The 25,422-nt window shown below is 63.5% G+C and overlaps 2 protein-coding genes across 9 annotated transcripts; both read left to right on the top strand.

The window, feature by feature from the left end:
• The first annotated feature begins 6,505 nt into the window (after positions 1 to 6,505).
• Positions 6,506 to 18,296, top strand: FBXL16 (F-box and leucine rich repeat protein 16). Of its 3 annotated transcripts, none has more exons than XM_021086882.2 (6): positions 6,506 to 6,748; positions 13,131 to 13,771; positions 15,031 to 15,539; positions 15,853 to 15,937; positions 16,242 to 16,305; positions 16,550 to 18,296. In XM_021086882.2, the coding sequence occupies exons 2-6, from the start codon at positions 13,145 to 13,147 to the stop codon at positions 16,696 to 16,698; spliced, it is 1,434 nt and encodes a 477-aa protein (XP_020942541.1). In that variant the 5' UTR covers positions 6,506 to 6,748; positions 13,131 to 13,144; the 3' UTR covers positions 16,699 to 18,296. The 3 variants fall into 3 exon arrangements, with proteins under 3 accessions (XP_020942541.1, XP_084874281.1, XP_084874282.1); XM_085018155.1 differs by having other exon boundaries at positions 16,436 to 16,835; XM_085018156.1 differs by having other exon boundaries at positions 6,623 to 6,753; positions 16,436 to 16,835.
• Positions 18,297 to 20,070: 1,774 nt separating this feature from the next.
• Positions 20,071 to 25,265, top strand: WDR24 (WD repeat domain 24). Of its 6 annotated transcripts, none has more exons than XR_014841095.1 (8): positions 20,071 to 21,213; positions 22,285 to 22,462; positions 22,600 to 23,393; positions 23,766 to 23,884; positions 23,963 to 24,084; positions 24,163 to 24,267; positions 24,347 to 24,687; positions 24,848 to 25,265. XR_014841095.1 is itself a non-coding variant. In XM_003124706.7 (8 exons), exons 1-8 carry the CDS (start codon positions 20,733 to 20,735, stop codon positions 25,199 to 25,201), a joined length of 2,373 nt encoding a protein of 790 aa, XP_003124754.2. In that variant the 5' UTR covers positions 20,071 to 20,732; the 3' UTR covers positions 25,202 to 25,265. The 6 variants fall into 6 exon arrangements, 4 of the variants coding, with proteins under 4 accessions (XP_003124754.2, XP_005662287.1, XP_084874266.1 ...); XR_014841096.1 differs by having other exon boundaries at positions 24,546 to 24,687; XM_003124706.7 differs by having other exon boundaries at positions 22,600 to 23,272.
• Positions 25,266 to 25,422: the final 157 nt, after the last annotated feature.

Genomic DNA, 25,422 nt, shown 5'->3' on the forward strand with positions numbered 1-25,422 from the left:
ACCTACCGTGAGGGCCAAAAGGTGGACACAACCCAAGTATCCGCTGACAGATGATGGATAAGCAAAACAGGGTCCGTCCACACCGTGGAATATGATTCCGCCTTAAAAAGGAAATTCTGGGAGTTCCTGTCATGGCGCATCAGAAACAAATCCGACTAGGAACCATGAGGTTGCGGGTTCGATCCCTGGCCTCACTCAGTGGGTTAAGGATCTGGCATGGCCGTGAGCTGTGGTGTAGGTCACAGACGAGGCTCGGACCTGGCATGGCTGTGGCTGTGGCTGGCAGCAACAGCTCCAACTGGACCCCTAGCCTGGAAATCTCCATATGCTGCAGGTGCAGCCCTAAAAAGACCAAGAAAAAGAAAAAAAAAAAAAAAGGAAATTCTGGGGCAGTCCCTGGCAGTCTAGTGTTTAGATATTGGTGCTTTCACCGCTGTGGCTTGAGTTCAATCCTTGGTCTGGAAACTGAGATCCCACATCAAGCCACTGCTCACTGTGGTCAAAGAAAAGCAAAACAACCTAGAGGTCATTAGGTTCAGAGACATAAGCCAGTCATTGGCGGCGTGTGGAGAAGGGAACGGGGGCTTGACAAGAGCGAAGCCATTTTGCTGCCTCCGTCCATCTCAGTGAACTAAAGGTGATTCATACGAGGGCTCTGAGAAAAACAAAGTCAGTAGGACTTGAGAAACTCCGGGCCCGACTGTTCTAAAGAAATCCAACAATAGCTAGATTGTACTCGAGGTTAATCCTTAAAGTCACAATACAAGGCCTTCTGTGCCGCTGTACATCTCCCTGGACCCTGCATGTAACTATAGGTTCATGTAGCACATTAGACATGGAAGCAAGCCCTGTAAATGCATCTCCCCCTTTCTGCTCGGGATCCGTGATTGGGAAGCGATTCCCCGGGGACCCGCCGGTGTGACAAAGCGGCTTTCCATCTTCCTCGAGTATCCTCTGAGGTGACTTCTGGGAATTTGACAACCTCATAAAAGGACAAGTGTGATAAGACCGTACTCATATGAAATACCTAAAAGAGCCAAATTCACAGAGAGAAAGTAGATGGAAGGTTGCCCGTAGCCAGGGAACAGGGAGTTAGTGCTTGATGGGGACAGGGGACAGGGTTTCAGATGAAAATGTTCCGGGGAGATGGTGGTGACAACTATACAGCAGCGCGAACGTGCATAAGACTCCCGCAGACTTAGCGATGGGTAAGATGCTAAGTTTTATGCATATTTTACCCAATTAAAAAGTTTAGGGCGTTCCACAGAGTTCCCGTTGTGGCTCAGTAGTTAACGAATCCGACTAGGAACCATGAGGTTGCAGGTTCCATCCCTGGCCTCACTCAACGGGTTGAGGATCCGGCATTGCCATGAGCTTCGGTGTAGGTTGCAGATGCAGCTCCGATCCTGCGTGGCTGTGGCTGTGGTGTAGGCTGGCGGCTACAGCTCTGATTGGACCCCTAGCCTGGGAACCTCCATATGCCACGGGTGTGGTCCTAAAAAGACATTAAAAAAAAAAAATTTAGGCGTTCCCATTGTGGTGCAGCAGAAACAAATCCAATTAGTATCCATGAGGATGCAGGTTCGATCCCTGACCTCGTTCCCTGGGCCGGGGATCCAGTGTTGCTGAGAGATGTGGCGAAGTTTGGAGACATGGCTCGGATCCCACGTGGCTGTGGCTGTGGTGTAGGCTGGCAGCTGCACCTCCAATTTGACCCCTAGCCTGAGAACCTCCATATGCCTCAGGTGCGGCCCTAAAAAGCAAAAAAAAAAAAAAAAAAAAAATAGAAGGGGTTACACGGGACCTGGCCCTGGGCACAGAGGAGACAAAAGAGGGTCCAGTAGAAGGGAGAGGGCACCCCAGCTGCCACAGCTGCCCTTGACGAGACGGCAGGTCCATTTCTAGCAGGTCACTAGGGCCGGGATGGCCTTGCTCCAGGCGCCCTCTGGTGCCAGTGTGAGGAGTCAGCCTCAGCCTCAGTCAGCCTGGGGCCTCCAGCTCCCGGGCCTCCCCCACCCCCTCCCCCTCCCCCGGAGGATAGGCCAGTACCCACAGGTGCCTGGAAGCGGTCCCTGGACGGTGACCTGGTCTGGAATGGACATATGTCTGGCCTGAGCTGGCCGCTCAACACCAGGCTTCTCCTGCCTCCTGCCCCAGCTGCTGCTCCAAGGGACCCTGCAGAAGACCAGACAGGGGCTGCTTCTCCTCACAGCTCCTGGCCCCACCCAGGCAACCAGTGTCATCAGCCATCGGAAGTCTGCTGCCCCCAAGACAGAGAGACCAGAAGGCCCTGCTCAGCCCCCACTGCCGTGCGTGCGGGAGCAGACGTGCCACAGGAGCTTGGTAAATCTTGGTGAATTTGAGGGATGACACCCCAAACCTCAGGTGACCCTCCCCACGAGGTCTGTGCTCAATTTGTTCTTGTTTTTGCTTTTGAGGGCCGCACCTGTGGCATAGGGAGGTTCCCAGGCTAGGGGTCTCATTGGAGCTTCAGCTGCCAGCCTACACACAGCCACAGCAACACGGGATCCGAGCTGTGTCTGCGACTCACACCACAGCTCACGGCAACGCCGGGTCCTTAACCCACTGAGCGAGGCCGGGGATCAAACCTGCAACCTCAGGGTTCCTCCTCGGATTCGTTTCCGCGGCGCCACAACGGGAACTCCTTTTTTCTTCTGTGCTCAATTTGGAGCCTCCTTCGCGTGCCCCCAGCTCCAGACCCGCAGTGCCCTGACCCCCCAAATGGGCCTCTCTTCATCGTCACTCAAAACCTAGGTCCTGGCGGGGGGACTGGAGCAGACCCAGAAGAGCCTGCCCCCTCACCCCAGGAGCACGCATGGCATGACCAAGGCGCTGCTGGGCCAGCCCAGGGCCCGGGGGAGCAGCACAAAGGCAGGGGAGGCTGGTAGGGGCCGAGGGATGGGAGAGGGCCCCAGGTTTGGCAGGAGCTTAGGGCAAACCAGGGCCCAGAAGGGTGGCCACTGGGAGGCAGGGCTTGGCTTTGATGGGACAGGGAGCAAAGCTCTGAGGAAAGGATGAGAGAGCCCAGAAAGAGGGTCGAATTCTCCCAGTCGCCCGAGACCTCCCACACAGGCTCCCGTTTCAGCAAAAGCACTCGGAGGGAGAACGTGGGCTGAGCGGAGGCCACCTGGACCCATGCAGCCCGGGCCTCTGGAATGTGCTGCTCCAGCTGGCCCAGCGCAGGGTGCTGCACCCCTTAGACAGGCTGCGGACAGGGGATGATGGGGGCAGTTCCCACAACTGAGAGCCAAGGGATGCCAGGAAGCTGCCAGAACCTGGGCCGCCCAGTGACATGCCCCAATGGTGCCCACCATGAACACTGGCCTGGAGTGCTCCTGACCTAGGGCGCCTCGGGGAGCTGGAGCGCCAGCCCTCCTAGAAACCCCATCAGGGAGACGGCCATCTCCGCCAACTCTTCTGGGCAACCTGAGCAACCTCTGCTTCCCTTCACCTGTACCGCCCCCACCCCCAGACGGAATCTGGCCTCCCTGCCTAGGAGCCCAAGTTCCCTCCCTTTGATGAGAAATCCACCTGCCCCCCCCCCACCTTGCATCTTCTCCAGGAGCCAAAAATGCAGCTGCAGATTGATTTGCAGTTGAGCTAAAAATAACTAGCAGGCTCCAGCCAGGACCTGGGAAAATATCCCATTGCTAGGAGACGACCGTCACTGGGAGACCGCCATTGCTAGGCAACAGGGTTGCTGTGGCAACAGCTGGGCCCTGAGTCATCCTCAGCCCTGGCCCTTCCGCCCCTCCCTGCCCCTGGTGAGTGGGGCCTGGGTCCCAGAGGAGGGAAGGCAGGGAGCCGAAGGTGGAAGCAGCAGAGAAGCCGGCTGCCCACTGCCCACCACCCACGGCTGCCCGGCCACCCCACGCTGCGAGGTTCTCACACCCGTGACCAGCCTGCCCCACATGGACATGGTCCCGGGCGCTCTTGGGGCTCCTGCAGAAGCAGAAGCATCGAGGGGTACAGGGTCCATCTGTAGGAAGCAGGAAGCTTCCGAGCCTAATCCCTAGGGGCACGGGGCTCTCACCCCTGTGCTACAACAGCATCTTTTTTTTTTTTTTTTTTTTGTATTTTTTAGGGCCATATCTGCGGTATATGCAGGTTCCCAGGCTAGGGATCCAATTGGAGCTGCAGCTACCGGCGTACCCCACAGCCGCAGCATCGCAGGATTGGAGCCGCATCTGCGACCTACATCACAGCTCATGGCAACGCCAGATCCTTAACCCACTGAGCGAGGCCAGGGATCGAACTCGCTACTTCATTGTTCCTAGTCGGATTCGTTTTCACTGCGCCACGATGGGAAGTCCTGCGCTAGGACCTTCAGGACAACCCCTTGGACACCAGGCTCATTTTCCAGGAGGGGAACGACTTGTCTGAGGCCCCACCCAAGGAGGGAGGATTTGGGCCCAGGCATGTGTGGGGCTTGAGGGCACTCGTATCACCCCAGAACCTCCCAAGAAAGGCCTGAGGACCTCCTGTGAGGAGCCCCCGGGAATTTCAGAGCCACTGCCCCAGGCCTCAAGAGCCAGGAGGGGTGACGCGATGGAAGCAGCCGCATCCCCGGCTGTGGCAGCAGCTCCCTCCCCTCTAGCTCTGCAAGGTCTCGGGACCGGAGGCGCCAGCAGCCTTTGGTCCCCGCCTCCTCAGGTCCCCAGGGCTGGAAACCCCCAGCTGCCTGGACTGGGGAGACCGCCCCCCTGACTTGGCATCCAGTCAAGGGGATGCTCCAGGTGAGGGGGTGCCTCAGGTGAGAGGGCACTTCAGGTGAGGGGGCTCCGGGTGAAGGGGACTCCAAGAGATGGACTATTCCAGGAGAGGGACATGGCCCCCTCCTGACTCTAGAGGGTGGCTAGCATGGCTGCAGCTCCAGGAGCAAGGGGTGCAGGGGCCAGGGGACAGGGGACAGGCGCAGGGCAAGGCTGTGGGCCGGCAGTGCCAGAGACTCGGGGCTTTGCAGGCTGTAGCAGAGAGGGGGGAGCCCTGGGAGCACAGGGTCGGCATCTGCACTCTGAAGTGGCGCCTCGGCACCTGGGAGGACAGCTGGGGGCAGAGGGGAAGAGGCAAGCGGGGCTCCCAGGTGTCCCAGAGGCCCCCCAGCGCGTTTCCCATCCCCCGAGCAAGCGCTCTTCACGCATATTCTCCCAAGGCAGGCGGCCCCTCTGGTCCCTTTGAGAGCACGACTTGCCCTCTGCCTTGGGGCCCCGGCACCTGCTGAGGAGCAAGCGCCCCGAAAGGTGCAAAGGGAAACCCTGCCTACCCGTCAGGGCACGGTCCACAGACGGGGTCCAGCCCCCCCACCCCCACTGGGCCCCTCTTCCCGTCAAAACGTCGCAAACACGAGCTGCTTTCAGGTTCCATTAAGACTCTCAGGGCAGCCGCCTCAGCCTTGAGACGCGCTCCCTGACGGGAAGACCCCACTTAGCGCTCCCCACACCTGGCTCCTCTGCCATCTCTGCTCCCAGGGGACCCCAGGATGGGCCACTATTAGCCTCTGTCCTCTGCCCTGAGCCTGCTGGGAGGCCAGACGGAGCTCTCCAGACCCTCCCGCCACGCCGCACCCCACCCTCCCTCCCAGCCTGTCCCTACAAAGCCGCCACCACCGGGGCCTCCAGTCCATTCCAGGAGGAACCCGCGGGGCTCCTCAGGACCTTTGGCGCCGCCCCCTTCCCGGACAGCTTCCTCTGTCCTCTCATCCTTGGGGGGCTCAGCTCAAGTGTCATGTCCTCGGTAGCCTCACGACTGCCGCCACCCTCGAGGGTCACCATCAAGTGGCCCTCTTGGACTTTTCGTCGCACTCGTCACTCTGAAATAACCAACTGGTCACTTGTTTCTAGGCTCCGCGGGCGTGCCACGGAGGGAGGTTCCCGGGCCAGTCCTCCCGCAGGGGCGCGGGAGATGCCAGGGCCGTTAAGGGGGGCCTGGCCGCCCGCTCGGCAGCGGGGGGGCCGGGAGGGGGAGGGTCAGGCCCGGGAGTCCTCTTGGCTCTGCAGGAACCAGGGTGCCCACCGCTCCGCACAGGCAGCGCTCGCTCGCTCCAGGCCCGCTCTCGCTCCGGGCGCCCAGCCCTTCCCCCGCCCCCCTCCCTGTCCCGCCCTCCGCGGCTCTCCTGTCCCCTCTCTGCCCCTCCTCGCCGTGCGCCCGGGTTTGTTATTGTGCGGGCGCCCGTGGCGAGGGGCACCCGGGGGCGTGCAGGCTGGCGCGTGCCCGCGGGCGCCGCGGCGGGAGCGCGCCGGAGGGCGCGGCGGGGCGGGGCTCGGCATCCTCGGCGCCCCCACCCGGGCTCGCCCACCCGATTGGCTACTGGCGCCGGGAGCGCGCGAGGGCGCGGCGCGTAAGGCCGGGCGGGGGGCGCGCGCGGCGCCGCCGGCGGCCGCGGAGGAGCGCAGGGAGGAGGGCGGAGGAGGAGCGCGGGGAGGAGGGCGAGGGGAGGGAGGAGGCGCCCGCCGGCTCCCTGCAAAGCGGCCTTATTTATCTGGGCACAGCCTCAGCCTCCCCGGTGGGAGGCTCGGGGCAGCCGATCCTCTCCCACCGGGGAGCTCCTCTCGGGGCGCGGCCGAAGGGGCCGGCCAGGCCGGGGCGCGGGGCGCGGGGAGCGGCCGGGCCCTGCGGGCCAGGCCAGCACCTCGGCCGCCTCCCCGCTTTGCCGGTGCCCATGCCGGGCTCCCCATGACGGGAGGACGGCCGGCGGACAGCGTGGCATGAGCCAGGAGCCCGGGCCGAGGTAAGGTGTGTGTGCCGGGCCAGGCTATAGGGCGGGGAGGGGGCCAGGCCACAACACCCGGGAGGCCACAAAGAGGAGGAGGCGGGGAGGGGGCTCGGGACAGTACTGCTGCCGCCTCCTCCGAAGGGCTTACGTTACGTAACCGCAGCCCCTTCCCTGGCTGCTGCAGCTGGGCCTCCAGCCCTGCCAGGCCTTCCCACAGCCCTTCGGCCCAGTGGCTGGCCTGGTGGAGCCCCGATCCCCATGGCAACTGGACCAAGGCTGTGGGTCGGTGCCACCTGACTGTGGGGTCCCCCTGTGGAAGCCGAATGGCAGGCCCCCAGCTGGGCTGCCTGGGTGAGGTCCTGGAGCCCTCTGCTCCCCATCCCCGCACCATGAGCACCACAGGGGCTTGTGAGGCAGGTGTTGGATACAGTTACACTCCAGGAGGAGCCTGTGAACCTGTGGCCCGGTCCTGACCTGCCCCTGGATGGCAGGATGTGGGGAAGGGAGGGGGCTGGCCATGGGCCTGCTTTTGGAGGAGCAGTCGGGCCCTGGCCAAGGCTGAAGGGCCCCGGGAGGAGGACTGGGCACCTGAGATGGGCTGGGTGAGTCCTGTTCTTCCGGGGGTGTGAGTGGGTGGGGAGAGTCCCCCAGCCAGGACCCCGGAAGGAGAGATGGCCTCGTCGCTGGAGCCTCAGGGAGCCCACAGCCCCGTGGCTACTCCCCCAGCCCCTCCTGGCCTCTCCAAGGAAGCCTTCCGTCCGTGGAGGTAGCAGATGGCTGAGGCCGCTTCACCTGCTGCCTCCCAGGGCCCACTGGCCAGGTCAGGGTCAGCTCAAGACCTCTCTCCCAGCAGGCTCCTTGGGGGCTACTGGAGAGCAGCCTTGAAGAAGAAGGCCTAGGCTGGGTGAGGACCCTGAGAGGTCTGGGGTCCCGCAGGCCAGGGCAGAGGCCCGATGGAGACCCGTTGGCCCGGCAGGAGGTGGCCATGGGGCTGGACCACGAGCTCTGGGAGAAGGGAATTCACAGCCCGCTGCAAACATGCGCAGCGCAGGAGGCCTGCGCTGGGGGGGGGGGGTCCTCAGGACTCATCGGCCTGGTGCCTGCTGCCACCTCTGTCACCCCTCACCTTGGGCCAGGCCTAGGGGCATCTCTAACGCTGGGCACGTTCACGGGTCAGATACCACCCTCCTGCTCACACCCACTTGCAGGGCACTTGAGCAAGTCTCGTCTCCCACTGATCAGAAGGAAACCAGTGAGCCCCCAGGTCGGGGGAGCTGGGACACTTGAGCTGGGACACTTGAGCTGGGCCTGGCCTCAGGGAGGCTGCACTGCAGAGAGGGGGAGGCAGCTCACCCAGAGGTCGAGGAAGGGGGTCCTTGGCTGGCACTGCCGGCTGTCCACCGCCCCTGTCCGTCCTGTCCTACAGGTGGGCTGGCTGCCGTTTCCCAGAGGGCTGGCCTGGGGAGAGAGAGGAGCTGTTGGCCAAGGAAGCTCTATGCGATAAGTGGGTGGCCCAGGAGGAGCCTCAGCCAGGCCGCCTGCAGACCCTGTGTGCCACCCCCCCAGCAGCGTTTGAGGCAGGACCCTAAGCGGCCTAGGCTGGGAGCTCAGGTCCTTCAGAGCAGAGGCCAAAATGAGGACTGCAGCCCCAGAGCCACTCCCCAAGGCACCCAGTCCCTCGGGGGGCTGAGCGGCCCCGAGTTGACCACAGGGCTTGGGCTGCTGGAGCAGCACCTCAGCTCGCTCAAGGCCCACGTGCTCCCTTCCCAGAGCCCCCATGCATGGGTGGGACAGCCTGTACCCCGGAAGAGCTGGGGGCGGGAGGGGAGCGCGGCTTCTGGGACATGTGCAAGGTGGCACGGATGTGGATGCGTCTGAGTCACGGGGCTTGTCATGGAGTTTGTCAGCCTGTGCTGTGTCCCCAGTCCCAAGCAACCCGTTGTCACCGCAGCCCACCTGACTCTACAGCCCTCAGTGTGCAGGGGGCACTGGTCAGTGTGGGCCCTCCCGGGCCAGCCCCCTAGGCACACGGCGTGAGCTGTAGGTGGCAGGGATGGGGGAAAGAGACCTTGCAGCTGAGGGCCATGAGGGTGGGGGCGCCCCGGGCGTGAGCTGAGGAAGTGTCCCAGTGCCCCATACGCAGCCCGCAGGAGAGCAGGGGCATGCCAGGGAGCATGCTGGGCGAGACCCCCGCCCCAGTGCCCGAAGGCACAAGGTCTGAAGCAGAACACGGTAGAGAAAGTAGGCAGCAGCCAGCTAGTGGGTCCCAGCGTTGCCCCTGGACAACCATGCCTGGCCCGAGTCTTGAGAGTCAGACAGAGACGGGGGCCTTGGGGTCAAACCTCAGCTGTGCGCAGCTTCGGAAAGTTTCCTCTCAGCCTTGCTGTCCTCACTTATGCTCAGACAGTGTGGGAAGGGCTGAGACCGGCAGTGGGCGGGGTGGGGGGGTTGCTGTGCTGGGAAGAGCCGAGCAGGACCCTGTCTCCCTGTCCCCTTCCCCCTGGGCCCAGCCAGACTGTGGGGAAGAGCCAGCCAGCTTCCTTAACCCTGAAGCTCTCAAGGGGGGACCCAGCTGCAAAGGAGACAGAGCTGCCCTCCCTCCAGAGGTCTGAATAAGGCAAGGCCCACCCAAGCCCCAGGGTCTTGGGAGCCTCCTGATTGTCTCTGGCACCAACCCTCCCCTTCCCTGTGGACACTGGCCTGTCACAACCAGGCCTGACAGGTTGAACCACAGCTCTTCCAGTGACTGTCCTCCACCCCCCTGGCAGCTGCACCCCTTTTTGCGTGACCCTGATAAAGGGACTGCCCTTCTTCATTCCTTCGGCAAGCACTCAGAGGCCACTGAGCCATCATGCAAGGAGTCCCCAGCTAAGGAGAGGCAGTCAGGTAGAAAGTGGCGATAAGCCACGTGATGGCAGACACTCTGGAGGTCCTGGCTCAGCGCTGGGGGTCCCACAGGGAGAGGCAGGGGCGGTGCTCACCCCGAAGGGTGGAAGAGGAGGACTTGGCAGGGGTGGGGTGCAGGGAGGCCTCCTGATCCAGCAGGGGGACCAGCATATGCCCAAGCAGAGAGGGCAGAGGGAGGAGGAATGCAGGACTGGAGGTCTGGCCCGGCTGGGTGAGAGCTGGCAAAGGGCCAGAAGTGAGGCTGGAAAGTGGACCTGCTGGGTCTTGGGGCCTGGTGACCTGACCCGCAGAAGAGGCAGCTCCTTAGGAAGCCCCAGCATGACGATGTGCAGACTGTTGGCCTCGAAGCCCCGTAGGCGCCCCCAGGACCCCATCACGTCCCCCAGGTCTACTTTGGCCCCCATGCAGCACATGAGTCTGCTGGAGAAACAGAGGCTATGGCTCGCTCTTCCAAGCCACACGCTAATCCGGCTCTGGCTCGGGCTGATGAGGACACAGCAGCTATCATCTCCCTCCTCCCCCTGGGGAGGACCCAAGGACCTTGAGTTCCTGCAGCCTCTCCCAGAGGACCCATCCCCCAGAATCCACTCAACAGAGATATAACATGCCAGGGCTTTAGGCTGAAAATAGTGCAAACCTCGCCTTTTCTTTCTTTCTTTTTTTCCTCTTTTCCTGGTGCTTATCCCCACAGGGGGAAGTAGTCCCCAGTGGTCAGGCTAGCTGCCTCTGCCCCATCCTGGGAGGAAGGTCCCCGCAGGGCCTCCTAGCCCCCTTGGGTGCAGTCACAGGTATCAGGAAAGTGGGAGGGCCTGCAGTCCATCTGGCTGTGGGTGGGGCCAGAGCCAGGAAGAGGGGCCCTGGTCCCAGCCCCCCAGGGACCTCTAGAGCAACTGGCAGGAAGACCCATGTCCCGTGTGAGCCTTCTCCCAAAGACCAGACCCCCCAGGCCAAGTGTCATTGTCTCTGGTTTTGAGCTAAAGAGCCAGGGCTCAGGCTGCATCCAGGGGGCTGGAGGAGGAGGAGCAGCTGGAGCCCAGGAAGACCCAGGATGAGGCCGGGATCAGCAGGGCTGCCTCTGTGGGAAGGCAGCTCCAGCCAAGGATGGCGAGTGGGGGCTGGGCACGCTGCCAGGTAGCTCTCGTGCCTTCTGGCCCAGGATGGACGTGTGGGACCAGGGCAGGCAGGCGGCCTCTGACACTCCCCGCAGGCTGCCAAGGGCCATGCTTGGCACAGCTCTCGCTCCCGGGGTCTCTTCCGTGGGGCAGCTGACCTTGAGCCCTGGATGGGACTGTGGGTGGAAACGTGAGCTCCGGTGGGGGCCGGGAAAGGAGCCCTGCAGATGTCCGGGGCATACACGTGACCCCCCCGCCTCTGGCACTCCACGTGCACAGTCACAGGCTGGGGGATTTTCAACCTAAATCGGCACTGCTCGAGTTATTTCTCCCCTGGTGCCGCCTCCGCCGCCGCCTCCTCCGGATCTTAGCCGAGCGGGCGTCTCCTCCTTCCCCCCCTCCCCAGCTTCCAGGGCCCCTCCCTGCTGAGCTGGGTGTGCCAGGCAGCCCTGCTCCGCACCCCACCCTGCCGCTGTCCGTGGTGGAGCGGCCTGGCCTGGCCTGGCCTCCGAGCCGGCGGGAGGCGGTGGGAGTGGCGCTGTCCATGGTGCTGCCGCCGGGAGTCAGGCCGGCCGCGCCTTTTCTGCCGGAAGCAGGCTGCCTAGCTCTGGGGACCCAGAAGGGACTCAGGCTGGGGGTGCCCCTCTCTACCCAGCACAGCTCACAGGAAGGAGCTGTCCGGACAGCCTCTGCCCTGGCGCCAGGAGTGGGAACGGGCTTCACCTGTTCCTCCACAAGAATGCTGCTCCCAGGGTGGTCCCGCCCAGGCACTGGCCTGAAGGGCTCTGGCACAGCCCTCATGTCAGGCCACCCCGCCCCACACTGTGGGCAAACCGTGAGCCCAGGTTCCTAATCTGAAAACGGTGGAAACAACCGTGCTTCCCCCTGCGCCCTTGCCCGTGCCCAGGCCGCTGTGAGGCTGAAATACAGTGACCCCGGTGGACAGTCAGACAGTGAGGCTGCTGCTCTCAGGTTCTGAGCCACAGGGGAGGGGCAGTAAGCAGGAGCCCCCGCTGGGGAGGGAGGCCCCGGGGGGGAGCGCCAGCCTGGAGGTTCATGGGCGCCAGGGCAGCAAGGCCTTTGGACCCGAAGCTGAGCTGGCAGCCACGAGGGCCGCGTGTCCCAGCAAGATCCTGGGGCCCAGCCCAGGATGCATCCCTCCCCAGACAGGGAGTGCCCGCAGGCGCTGTCCTGTCAGGGCCTGGAAGCCGGTGGAGGGCGCCATGCTGGGATGGGCAGGGCAGCGCCCCCCGCCCTCCCGGGAGATCCTGTCCTCTCTGTTCAGGGAGGCCTGGCTCAGCGCGGGCTGAGCTCCGCTCTCAGTCCTTCCCACACGCTGTCCCGCGCGGTGGCGCCGTCCCTGCCCACGCTTTCAAGTGAGGTGGGTGAGGCCGGGAGAAGGGACAGGCTCCCTGGGCCATGTGGCCAGGGTGTACATGACTTCCCGGCCGAATGGGACCTGGGATGGGCCGGCAACCAGAACGTGGGACCGATGGCGGCACGGGGAGGGCCCGCTGCCCCCGCTCTCCGGTTGTCTGTGCCCCGTGCCCTCTGCCGGCCGTTTACAGCCTCTGAGGCCTGAGGAGGGGAACCGGGGGTGGCTTCGGCCCCAGGCGGTGGGCAGCTCCCCACACATAGTCATCCGCAGCCAGCGCTGTGTCCCGGTCTTGGCTCCGCCATTTCCCATGACCTCAGGCAAGCAATTCGTGCTGCCTCGGCCGTGATTTCTGCATCTGTACAATGGGTACAGTCCTCAGAGCATCATGCTCTGTGGGCTGAGAGGACTAAAGAGATGGGCTGTGTGCAGGGCTCACTGTGCTGGCATCACGGTGGGCACCCTGGGAAGACGCTGCCCTTTCTTTGAGCAGATTCTGAGCCACAGAACCTCCTGCAGCCACTGAGACTCTCAGGGGCTGGTGTGCGAGTCTCAGACAGGGTACTGGGACCACTCCACTGGTACCCCATGGAGGAGAGGCCAGAGAATGCCTCGAATCCCCTGTTCCCCAGCCCCCGCCCAGCAGAGGCAGGCCTGGCAGGCACTGGAGGTGGGCAGCAAAGGTGAAGGGAGCAGTCACGGGTGAGTCTGTCTCCCTCCGCCTCTGTTCTGTCACCCGTCTCATGGGAGTCACAGTCCCTAGGTGTCGCAAAGCTCTGTGAGTGGGTGGAGGCTGAGCTCAGTGCATACAGCAGGTGCTCAGGGAGAGTCGTGGTCATGAGCAGCCCTGCCTTCCTGCAGCTGCTCAGTCGGGGAGGGAGGGGCTTGTGCTCAGATCGTGCCTGTTGCGGGAATGGCATGGGAGGGGGCGCGCAGGGACGGAAAGGAGCCCGGCTCTGCCCTGGCAGCAAACTCACGCCCTCTCCCTGGGCCTTGTCTGCAGACCAAGTGAGGAAGATGTCGAGCCCGGGCGTCGGCGGCGACCCCAAGCCTCCATGCCTGCCTCGCAACGGCCTAGTGAAGCTGCCGGGCCAGCCCAACGGCCTGGGCGCAGCCAGCATCACCAAGGGCACGCCAGCTGCCAAGAACCGCCCCTGCCAGCCGCCCCCGCCCACCCTGGCTGTCCCGCCAGCCCGGGCTGCTCTGGCCGGGGGCCTGTGCCCCCCGGCGGGGCTCCCCCTCGGGGGACCAGCCTCAGCCCCAGTGCCTGGGCCCCCAGCGGAGCGGCCGCCCCTGGCCACAGACGAAAAGATCCTCAATGGCCTCTTCTGGTACTTCTCGGCCTGCGAGAAGTGTGTGCTGGCTCAGGTGTGCAAAGCCTGGAGGCGTGTGCTGTACCAGCCCAAGTTCTGGGCCGGCCTCACGCCCGTGCTGCACGCCAAGGAGCTGTACACAGTGCTGCCCGGAGGTGAGAAGGAGTTCGTGAACCTGCAGGGCTTCGCGGCACGTGGCTTCGAGGGCTTCTGCCTGGTTGGCGTCTCTGACCTGGACATCTGTGAGTTCATTGACAACTATGCCCTCTCCAAGAAAGGTGTCAAGGCCATGAGCCTCAAGCGCTCCACCATCACTGATGCTGGCCTGGAGGTGCGCCCTGCCACTGGCCCGGAAGGGGCAGGGATGGGGGGCAGGGCCAGGCAGCATGTGGGGGGCCTGGAGCACGGGCAGCAAAGCAGCCGGCGGGAGGGGGGGGTGCGCGATGCCCTGCGGAGGAGGGTCATTCTGGGGTGGGGGGAGCAGGCCTGGCTATGCACTTTGGGGGACCCAGGCCAAAACGAAAATCCAGGCCCCTTGTTTAAAGATGACTAAGAATTTCAAGACGGCAACAGCAAAGCAGCCCAATAAATGTGAGGCCCCGCATGCCTGCAAGGCCCACCTTGGGTAGGGAGGAGGCTGGAGGAGGCCGCAGGAGCAGCTTTGCAAACGGCCTCTTCCCCAGGACCTGGACTCTAATCATCAAGACGTTAACACCAATGGCTCTGAGCACCTGCTCCAGCCAAGCCCAGGGCCCCCGGGTCCCCTGTGCCCAGCCTCCTCTTTTATTTTTTTGTCTTTTTTAGGGCCACACCCATGGCATACGGAGGTTCCCGGGCTAGGGGTCAAATCGAAGATGTAGCCTCCGGCCGGCCTCCACCACAGCCACAGCCACGTGGGATCCGAGCCGTGTCTGCGACCCACACCACAGTTCATGGCAACGCCGGATCCTTAACCCACTGCGCGAGGCCAGGAATCCAAGAAGCGTCCTCATGGATGCCAGTCAGATTCATTTGCACTGAGACAGGACAGGAACCCCCCAGCCTCTTTCATCATGTTGTTCAGGGGTAACAAACACACTGTCAAGGAGTTCCCGTCGTGGCGCAGTGGTTAACGAACCTGACTAGGAACCATGAGGTTGCGGGTTCGGTCCCTGCCCTTGCTCAGTGGGTTAAGGATCTGGCGTTGCTGTGAGCTGTGGTGTAGGTTGCAGACGCGGCTCAGTTCCCGCATTGCTGTGGCTCTGGCGTAGGCCAGTGGCTACAGCTCCGATTAGACCCCTAGCCTGGGAACCCTCCATATGCCATGGGAGCGGCCCAAAGAAATGGCAAAAAGACAAAAAACAAACAAACAAACAAACAAAAACAAACACACTGTCAAGCGCACTTGTCAGAGTAAAGCTTGTTACACCATCTACGCTTTCAAGAACACAGCCTTCTGCCCCTCAGTGGGCTTCTTCCGCCCCCTCTCCTACCATCCCGACCCCGCCCCGCAGGGAGGGGCACCCCTGGGGAGACGGCGCTAGGCTTGCGCGCGGTGGGGAGGGAGGGGCTCCTGACTCCCCTCCCCCCCCCCCCCCCCCCCGCCCGCAGGTGATGCTGGAGCAGATGCAGGGCGTGGTGCGCCTAGAGCTGTCAGGCTGCAACGACTTCACTGAGGCTGGCCTGTGGTCCAGCCTGAGTGCCCGCATCACCTCGCTGAGCGTAAGCGACTGCATCAACGTGGCCGACGACGCCATCGCAGCCATCTCGCAGCTGCTGCCCAACCTGGCCGAGCTGAGCCTGCAGGCCTACCACGTGACAGACACAGCGCTGGCCTACTTCACGGCGCGCCAGGGCCACAGCACACACACCCTGCGCCTGCTCTCCTGCTGGGAGATCACCAACCACGGCGTGGTCAACGTGGTGCACAGTCTGCCCAACCTCACGGCGCTCAGCCTCTCAGGCTGCTCCAAGGTCACCGACGACGGCGTCGAGCTCGTGGCCGAGAACCTGCGCAAGCTCCGAAGCCTCGACCTCTCTTGGTGCCCCCGCATCACCGACATGGCGCTCGAGTACGTGGCCTGCGACCTGCACCGCCTGGAGGAGCTCGTGCTGGACAGGTGCGCACGTCCCCCACCCCGGGGCCACGGAGGCCGGGGCCAGGCGAGGCCAGCCGCATCTCTTGGCAGAGAGCCTCGGCTAGTGCACGAGCCTGTGACCAGGCGTGGGATGCGGCGGGGGGAGCCCGGGGCCCAGGAACAGGGCGGCCTCGCGCGCCCGGAACAGGAGTGGGGCGGCGCTGTGTCCTCCCAGAAGGGGCCAGGTAGGGGTGGAGCCTGGCCGGGGCGGAGCTGCGGGAAGGGCGGGGCCGAAGCGGAGGGGCGGAGCGAAGTGTTTTGAAGGTTGGGCAGCCCGGCTCTGTTGCATCCGCAGGTGTGTACGCATCACGGACACTGGCCTCAGCTATTTGTCCACCATGTCGTCCCTCCGCAGCCTCTACCTGCGATGGTGCTGCCAGGTACCAGGCCTCCGCGCCTCCGGAGACCCGGGAGTAGGCAGGGGAGGTGGGGGGGAGCGGGGAAAGCCGCCACGCGGAAAGGACGCTGACCCGCACCCGGCCCACTCAGATCCTGTAAGGAAATCCGGGACCCCTCCACACACGCACTGGCCGACGTAAGCGCAACGCGTGGTGTCCCCAGGGCCCCCGCTGACTCATTGGCGAGCGGAGACACCACCCCCCGCCCCCTGTGTACTGGCCCCAGGCGTGCGGGTCCCTTAGGGCTCGAACAGAAATAGTTAACGCGCTCCGCCCTCCCGCTCAGGTGCAGGACTTCGGGCTGAAGCACCTCCTGGCCATGAGGAGTTTGCGTCTCCTGTCTCTGGCAGGTGAGACCCCCCTCCGCCCGCCCCCCTGCATAGTGAGCACCCACCCCCACCTAGCCCGACCGCGCCAGCCCCGCCGCGTGCCCTGTGCCAATCCGTACCTGGGGCTGACTCGCCGTGTCCCGGGTCCCAGTCAGAGGGCGGAAACGCCGGGCAACCGGTAGCCCTGCCGCGCCCCGCCCTCGGAGCCCTCGGAGCACTCGGGCCGCGCCCACTCAGCCGCCGCCGCCTCTCCCGCCCGCCGCAGGCTGCCCTCTGTTGACCGCCACCGGGCTGTCGGGCCTGGTGCAGCTGCAGGAGCTGGAGGAGCTGGAGCTGACCAACTGCCCCGGGGCCACGCCCGAGCTCTTCAAGTACTTCTCGCAGCACCTGCCCCGCTGCCTCGTCGTCGAGTAGCGCGGGGCCTCCCCGCCCCTCGGCCCCTCGCTCTCCTCCCGGCCCCGCCCCGAGCAGGGAGGGCGGCGGGCGGGCCAGCCCCGCGCACGCACGCACGCACGCTCGGGGACTCTGTGCATGCCCCTCGCGCCCGCACTGCACGCCCGCCCTCCGCCAACGCGACAGCCGCCTCCATCGTTCGCCCGCCCCCTGGGGGCGGGGGGCTGGGGCTCGGTCCTGGGGGCGCTTTGAGCTCGCCAGCCGGCCGCCGTGATCGCCGTCCCCGCCACACCCCGCTCTGTCTCCCCGCCGCCCCCCCACCCGGGCAGGGCCCAAGGGGGTTGAGGGGAGCTGGGTCCCCCAGGACACAGGGGCCCGGAAGAGCCCCCTGGGCTTCCCGCATCTCCCCCTGCACCGCGCCTGGAGCCCTCGGAGGAGTGCGAGGGGAAACAGGCCGCCGCCAAAGCCATGGCCCGCCCAGGAGCCCAAGTCCCAGCCAGCCTTCCCCCACCTCATGCCAGCCTGATCCCAGCGACCTCGCCTCTTACTTGCCGCCATGTGAGACCAGCCCTGCTCGCCCCACCCCCACCCCAGGCCTCAGGCCCTTGGGTCCTGGCTCGGCTAGGGCAGAACTGGACTAGGAGAGGGGCTGGCAGCTGACAACACAATCATCGACATTAGCCGCAACCCAGGGGTGGTGCGGCTACCGGGAGAGACCTGAAGCGGGTAGTCAGCCTCAGGGCCTCCGGGCCTTGGGAGCCTTCTTGGGTGGACCCCGCCCCACAAGCCCTGTAGCCAGCCCGGCCCGGGCCCCTCAGCACCACCCTCCATCCCGGGCAGGTCTCTGTCAGGTGGAAGCTGGAAAGGGGGCCCCAGCCAGCGACTCTGATCTTCCAGTGGCCAGCACACCCTCACCACCCAGGGGGAGGGAGGGCTCCTTTCCAGCCACGCCCCCCTCCCCAGCTTCCCAAATCTCTACCTGCCCACAGGGGCTCACCGTGTTCTGCCCAATCCCAAGACACTGGGAGGTCCTGGGGGTGCTGGCACATCTTGGCAATTGCTGAGGAGGGGGCTGGGACCCCTTTCCATCCCAACCTTGAGCCCCAGGATATCCAGCACCCATAGCCAATCTTGGGACACACCCTCCCCCCCATCTGGTTGGAAGAGAGTAAGCAGTTTCCAGAGAGCCAGACAGAGAGAGAGAGAGAAAGAGAGAGAGAAAGAGCGAGCGAGAGCTGCTGTTGAAAAGAAACAGTTCAACAGCCCAAAGATTTCCCTGCCCTTGGAGTGCTGGTCAGAGGCTCCAGGGCTGCGGTGGTCAGGAGCCAGTTTCTGCAGCCCCTCCTCCCCACAGCTCCCTAGTGGGGAGGGGCAGCTGTCCATTTGTCCAAAGTATTAATGCAACTGAAGCTGTGATATTTCCAACGATTGTAGGAGGAAAAATTAGGGGGAGAGAGGAAAACAAAACCAACCCCTAAAACCATTTTCTTATTGTACATAACGACCTCATTCTCCTGTATATGCGGAAGATATAACCTTATATTTGGTAAGTGTTTCTTGTGCTATTTTATCACGTGACCTGTTTATAAAAATATATATTAAAAAAAGTTGTAAAAACACGTCTGACTTGTTTGGAGGTCATCAGATCATGCTGGGGGAAGGTGTACCTCTCCTGTGTGACCCGAGTCTGAGTATGTGTGCAGCTCTCAGTGCATCCATTACTGGTTCTTTCAACAAAGAGGCAGAGGCTGGTCACACTGTGCCAGGCAGGAAACCCAGCTGGGACCAGCACAGAAGGTCCCTGACCTCTCATTGCTTAAATCGCTAAAATCATTACACATCGTATTCGCCCAAAATATTTAGGATCCTGCCCATCCTTCCAGAAGGGCAAAAATGAGCCCTGTTTGGGAGTTCCTTTGTGGCACAGCAGGTCAAGGATACAGAGTTTGTTGCTGCAGCAGCTTTAGTTGCTGCTGTCAGGTGGGTTTGATCCCTGGCCTGGGAACTTTCACATGCCCTGTTTCATGCAGAGGGTCACGAAGGTTAAGAAAGGTCAGAGGGGAGTTCCCGTTGTGGCACAGCGGAATCGAATCTGACTGGTATTCGTGAGGACGTGTGTTCAATCCCTGGCCTCGCTCAGCAGGTTAAGGATCTGGTGTTGCTGTAAGCTGCGGTGTAGATTGCAAACACTGCTCCCATCCCGCATTGCTGTGGCTGTGGTGTAGGCTGGCAGCTACAGCACCAATTCAACCCCTAGCCTGGGAACCTCCATATGCCCCAGGTGTGGTCCTAAGCAAAACAAAACAAAACAAAACAAAAGATTCGCAGGAAGGGTCGGGGAGTTCCTGTTGTGCCCCAGCGGGTTAAGAACCTAACACGGTGTCCATGAAGATGCAGGTTCAAACCTTGGCCCTGCTCAGGGGGTTAAGGATTTGGCTTAGGCCTGCAGCTGTAGCTCCGATTCCACTCCTAACCCAGGAACTTTCACATGTCCCAGGTGCGGCCTTAAAACAAACCAAAAAGGGGTCAAGGATGTCTTAAAAACTCACAGTGCAGCTAGGAGAGATGGGGACTCATACCCAGGAGAGAAAAGGAGGCTCTGGGAGGATCACTGATGTAGCCAGTTGTGTGGAACAGGTGGGGGTCCGGCACAGGAGCTCTTGTGGGCAGAAAGAGACATGCTCCCTGCCTGGTAGGGTTCACACTCATTTGCAACAGAAGGTAACTAGCATACAAAGGGAAGGGTCGTGACAAGTGCTGTGACGGTAACAGTTGACTGTATGGGCCAAGTTAGATGCGGTGGCCCAGAAAGGCCCCTTAACCAGCCACTCAGCTGAACCCTGCTAGATGAGGAGATGCAGCGGAGGGCGAGCGAGCCCGTGCGACGGCCGCGAAGCAGGAGAGAGCACGGCCGGCTGGAAGCCGCCATGGCTGGAGGTGCTCGGGGAGAGGAAGAGGCCAGGAGTTTGGGATTTCTTCACAGAGCATTGGGGACTTAAGGAGAATCTTAGGCCGACGAGTAGTACCTGTACGCTGTGCGCGTTCGGATCAGGGGGAACGAGGGACGCAAGGAGAGCGGTTACGGGGCTGCGCCCGGGATCGGGTGGGAGGGAGAGGGAGGGGGCGGAGACGACGGAGGGACTCGGGACTCGGGACTCGTTTAGGGTTGCCCGGACTTGCTGACGTACCTTCGCGGAGAGATGAGCACTGGTGTTAACATACTGTAATAAAAAGGCCACCAGCCGAGGCGGAACCGAGGGAACCCCTCTACCCTCGTCCCGGTCCACCCCTCCGCCTCCAGCAGCGGGGCTCCTCGACCCGGAACTTTTGTGGTGTGGGACCCGCTTCCGGTGAGAGACTGGCAAGAAAAGGACCACATCCGGTGAGGGGCGTGAAAGAGAAGGAGTGCTTCCGGTGCGGCGGTTCCGGCCCGGCCCGGCAGTGTTAGCGAGGGGTTCGGTTTCTCTCCGAAGGAACGACTTCTCAGTTCGTCTGGCTCTGTCTCGGTGCCGGCTGCCCCCGCTCCCTCGCCGCCTCTGTGCCGCCGGCCTCTTCTGCTTCCGGTCCCGCCAGACCCCCCTCCGCGCCCCGGGGCTCCTTAAGCAGCTCGATCCTTGAAGTCCCCCCGTGTCCCCTGTGCCTCTATAGCCTGTGTTCTCCGGGCCCCTCTAGTCCTTCTGCCCCCTCCCCTGAGGGCGGCTCCCCGGGCGAGACAGACCGACCGAAGGCCCAGTGACGGTCCTGATCTGGCAGTTGGGGGTTTGGAGAGGTGGCCTGGCAGGTACGATCTTCTTCAGAAGTGAGACATGGGACTGACTGGCCTCGAGGCAGCCATGGCGCCTTCTGACTGCCCAGCTAGGGGGATGGAACTTTCCTATCACACTGATTAACCGTAGACTGCCCTGGACCGGCTCCCGAGACTGACCAACCGAGGCCTAAGCCGTTTTGAAGGAACTACCCAGCTGACAGGCACTAGCCAATCCCCCCTCTCCCGCCCCCGCCCCCATCAGGCCTGCCCACCTCACTGACCTTTCCCCACCACTACGCGTGCAGCTATGGAGAAGATGTCCCGGGTGACCACAGCCCTGAGTGGCAGTGCACTGACAGGTCGCACCATGCACTGCCACCTGGACGCGCCAGCCAACGCCATCAGTGTGTGCCGTGACGCGGCCCAGGTGGTCGTGGCTGGCCGCAGCATCTTCAAGATCTACGCCATCGAGGAGGAGCAGTTTGTGGAGAAGCTGAATCTGCGTGTGGGCCGCAAGCCCTCGCTCAACCTGAGTTGCGCAGATGTCGTCTGGCACCAGATGGATGAGAACCTGCTGGCTACGGCGGCCACCAACGGTGTGGTGGTCACCTGGAACCTGGGCCGGCCGTCCCGCAACAAGCAGGACCAGCTGTTTACGGAGCACAAGCGCACGGTAAACAAAGTCTGCTTCCACCCCACTGAGGCCCATGTGCTGCTCAGTGGCTCCCAGGATGGCTTCATGAAGTGTTTCGACCTTCGCAGAAAGGACTCTGTCAGCACCTTCTCGGGTGAGGCCCTTGGAGGCGAGTCGGGCCGGTGTGCATCTCTGCAGGCGCCTGGCCTGTCTAGGCAGGTTGGGAAGTGCCGTGTGCATCACAGGCCCTCAGCTGTGCTTCCAGAGGGCTTCCTGGAGAAGGGGCAGGCCGAGCTGGCGCTGGAAGAGTGGGTGGAGGTCAGCGGAGGGGGGCGGGGGAGGCCTGGTGGAAGTGCGAGGCGCATCTGGAGTGTGCTCACAGCTCTGATGCACTTGTGGGGCCAGCCGGAGCTGAGGCTGAGCGTGGGATCGGGGAGAGGGCAGAGCCAGAGCAGATCCACAGCCACCCTGGGCAGCTGAGCAGTCTGTTTCTCTGCCTTGTCTTGCCTCAAAGCTCCAGACCACCTCATTTGCACAAAGTCTGCCTCCAGGGTCCTCAGCCCAGGGAAGCAGCAGCAGCACCGTGGTGTGTGTGTGTACACACTGCCTCGTCCCTCCAGAGGTCTTTTCCCTGTTGGCCCAGCTCCCTGATGACCCACCTCGAGCCGGCTCCCCCTTTTCCACCTCCAGGAGATCAAGTGAAGCACGGGGCAGAGCCCTCTGGGAATGGGGGGCACTCAGGCCAGACCTTGAGTTGGCTGTGCTGGGAAGAGCTGGACACTGCCCTTGAAGGCTCTTGGTGTGGTGGCCCATGGGGGTAGACGTGGACCCTCGAGGGCTCTGGTCCGCAGGGGCTGACCCGGCAGCTCCAACTACAGGGGAAGGGACTGGGCAGAATCCCGGCTGCCCCATCCATGCCTCCTTGGGCCCAAGGCCCCCAGAGGAGAGTGGACAGATGGTCCAAAGAGGCTCCTGTTCCCACAGTGCTCTGGTATCCAGTCCTGAAGCTGGGCACAGCTTTGCACGAGGACTGATGTCAGACACAGAATCCAGGGGAAATCGAGGCCCCAGAGCCAGGGCCGAAAGCCACCCGACACCTGGTGTTCCTCTTGCTGGCGCAGGCCTCATGTCTGCTCCATGAGGCCTCCTGGCCTGGGCGACGGCATCCCCATCCACTGCGAGGGCCCCCCACTGACCTGCACCCCCACCGACGTCCTGCCCGCAGGCCAGTCCGAGAGTGTGCGCGACGTCCAGTTCAGCATCCGGGACTACTTCACCTTCGCCTCCACGTTCGAGAACGGCAACGTGCAGCTCTGGGACATCCGGCGGCCCGACCGCTGCGAGAGGATGTTCACAGCGCACAACGGGCCTGTCTTCTGCTGCGACTGGCACCCCGAGGACAGGTGGGGGGCGCTGGGGCCGCGGGGCAGGGCGGGCGGGGCCTGTGGAAGGGCTCTCCCCGCCTCAAGCCCTTCGAGGCAGCGATCGGGGAGCCCTCCCCCCGCAAGAGGACCCTGAGGGCTTCCCGCGCCTTCTGCAGGGGCTGGCTGGCCACGGGTGGGCGCGACAAGATGGTGAAGGTCTGGGACATGACCACCCACCGCGCCAAGGAGGTGCACTGCGTGCAGACCATCGCCTCCGTGGCCAGAGTCAAGTGGCGGCCCGAGTGCCGCCACCACCTGGCCACGTGTTCCATGATGGTGGATCACAACATCTACGTGTGGGACGTGCGCCGGCCCTTCGTGCCCGCCGCTATGTTTGAGGAGCACCGTGACGTCACGACAGGCATCGCCTGGCGCCACCCGCACGACCCTTCCTTCCTGCTCTCGGGCTCCAAGGACAGCACCCTGTGCCAGCACCTGTTCCGCGATGCCAGCCAGCCTGTTGAGCGCGCCAATCCTGAGGGCCTCTGCTACGGCCTCTTTGGGGACCTGGCCTTTGCGGCCAAGGAGAGCCTAGTGGCTGTGGAGTCGGGGCGCAAGCCCTACACTGGGGATCGGCGCCACCCCATCTTCTTCAAGAAGAAGGTGGACCCTGCTGCGCCCTTCGCGGGCCTCGCCTCCAGCGCCCTCAGCGTCTTCGAGATGGAGCCCGGCAGCGGTAGCATGAGCTGGTTTGTGGACACGGCCGAGCGCTACGCCCTGGCTGGCCGGCCGCTGGCTGAGCTCTGTGAGCACAACGCGAAAGTGGCTCGGGAGCTCGGCCGCAACCAGGTACAGGGGGGGGTCGGGGGGGGGGCACGGGCTGAGGGCCGTGACCTCACGCAGGCACTCCTCTGACTGCTGCGCCCAGACCCTGCTCCGAGTTCAGAGCGCCAACGGAGCTCTTGCCCAGGTAACTGAGGGTATCGAGAACCCCAAGACTGGGCCAGATGCGCCAGCGCCGTTTTGGGATGCAGGTCTGAGGTGCTGTGGCTGGAGCCCTATCTGGCAGCTTACTCTGGCTTTTAGACTTCCCAGGGTGTTGGCCCTGCAGAGAAGGTGTGCATACTGCCTCTCTCATCACTTCCCTGGGACCCCAGGCTCCCTCCCTCCTTTCTTCTGGGCCCCTGCAAGGTCGAAGCGAGGCTTTTTCCTTCTCGTGGTCCTCAGTTTCCCAGCTGGGGCAGGCCAGGACATGGGTCCCTGGGGCAGCTGAAAGCTGAAGGGTTTGTGGTTCCATCCAGGGCCCCAGAACCCCCATGAATGATCAGGGCTCCCCCCATAGGTGGCGCAGACGTGGACCATGCTACGGATCATCTACTGTAGCCCTGGCCTGGTGCCAGGCACCAACCTCAACCACAGCGTGGGCAAGGGCAGCTCCTGCGGCCTGCCACTCATGAACAGGTAGATGCCTGGGGGAGGCTCTTCCCAGAAGGTGGCATTGTTGGAGCCTACCCACCCACTGGCCTTTCCTGCTCTCAGTTTCAACCTCAAGGATATGGCCCCAGGTCTGGGCAGCGAGACGCGGTTGGACCGCAGCAAGGGTGACACGCGGAGTGACACAGTGCTGCTGGACTCCTCGGCCACGCTCATCACTAATGAAGGTAGGCTGGGGGCAGGGACAGGGTGTTCACGGGAGCGGGGCAAGGGCATCCCAGAGTGAGCCGCCCTCCCTCCTGCAGATAACGAGGAGACGGAGGGCAGCGACGTGCCTGCCGATTACCTCTTGTGTGATGTGGAGGGTGAGGACGATGAGCTGTACCTGCTGGACCCTGAACACACGCACTGTAAGTGAGAGCTTGGGGAGGGGGGCGGCAGGTGGGGTCAGGGGCTCAGACCCGGCTGCCCCCCACCCCTGCATTGCAGCCGAGGAGCCCGAGTACGTGCTGCCCCAGGAGGCCTTTCCGCTGCGCCACGAGATCGTGGACACTCCCCCCGGGCCCGAGCACCTGCAGGACAAGGCCGACTCGCCCCACGTGAGCGGCAGTGAGGCAGACGTGGCCTCCCTGGTGCCCATGGACTCTTCCTTCTCCCTCATCTCGGTCTCGCACGCGCTGTATGACAGCCGCCTGCCGCCTGCGTTCTTCAGCGCTCTGGTGTGTGACATGCTCCACTTCTACGCTGAGCAGGGGGACGTGCAGATGGCCGTGTCGGTGCTCGTTGTGCTGGGGGAGCGCGTGCGCAAGGACATCGACGAGCAGACCCAGGTGGGTGGGTGTCTCCTTGGAGCAGCTGCCACCCCCATGACCCCCCCCCACTCCGCCTACACCCACACCCCTGTCTGTGCCCAGCACACTTGGGTGAAATCCCTCAATGTGCCCGCCAACCTGGCCTCCTACCTCCCTCCTCCTTTCCCTGCACCACCAGGAGCACTGGTACACATCCTACATCGACCTGCTGCAGCGCTTCTGCCTGTGGAACGTGTCCAACCAGGTGGTCAAGCTCAGCACCAGCCGCGCCATCAGCTGCCTCAACCAGGCCTCTACCACCCTGCATGTCAACTGCAGCCACTGCAAACGGCCCATGAGCAGCCGGGGCTGGGTCTGTGACAGGTGCCACCGCTGCGCCAGCATGTGCGCCGTCTGCCACCACGTGGTCAAGGGTCTGTTCGTGTGGTGCCAGGGGTGCAGTCACGGCGGCCACCTGCAGCACATCATGAAATGGCTGGAGGGCAGCTCCCACTGTCCCGCCGGCTGCGGCCACCTGTGCGAGTACTCCTGACCCCCCTGCGGGACCGGGAGGGGAGGGGTGGGCTTTTGAACCAAATAAAGAAAGTGGGAACCGCGCGGTCTAAGCTGCTTGTTACTTGGGTGCGTCGCTCACGGCCCGAGTCCCCGGTTGGGCGACTCCGGTACGTGTGTGACAGCGTGTCCTCAGCCGCGGGCAGTAGCCAATAGCAGCTCTAGGTGCGGCCCTGGCCCCGCCTTTTCGGACGTGCCCTC

The sequence above is a fragment of the Sus scrofa genome, chromosome 3, assembly GCF_054392235.1.
Source record: "Sus scrofa isolate SSC_HxYL_T2T_F1_AM1 chromosome 3, Sscrofa_HxYL_maternal_Yorkshire_Landrace_v2.0, whole genome shotgun sequence".
Lineage (NCBI taxonomy): Eukaryota > Metazoa > Chordata > Mammalia > Artiodactyla > Suidae > Sus > Sus scrofa.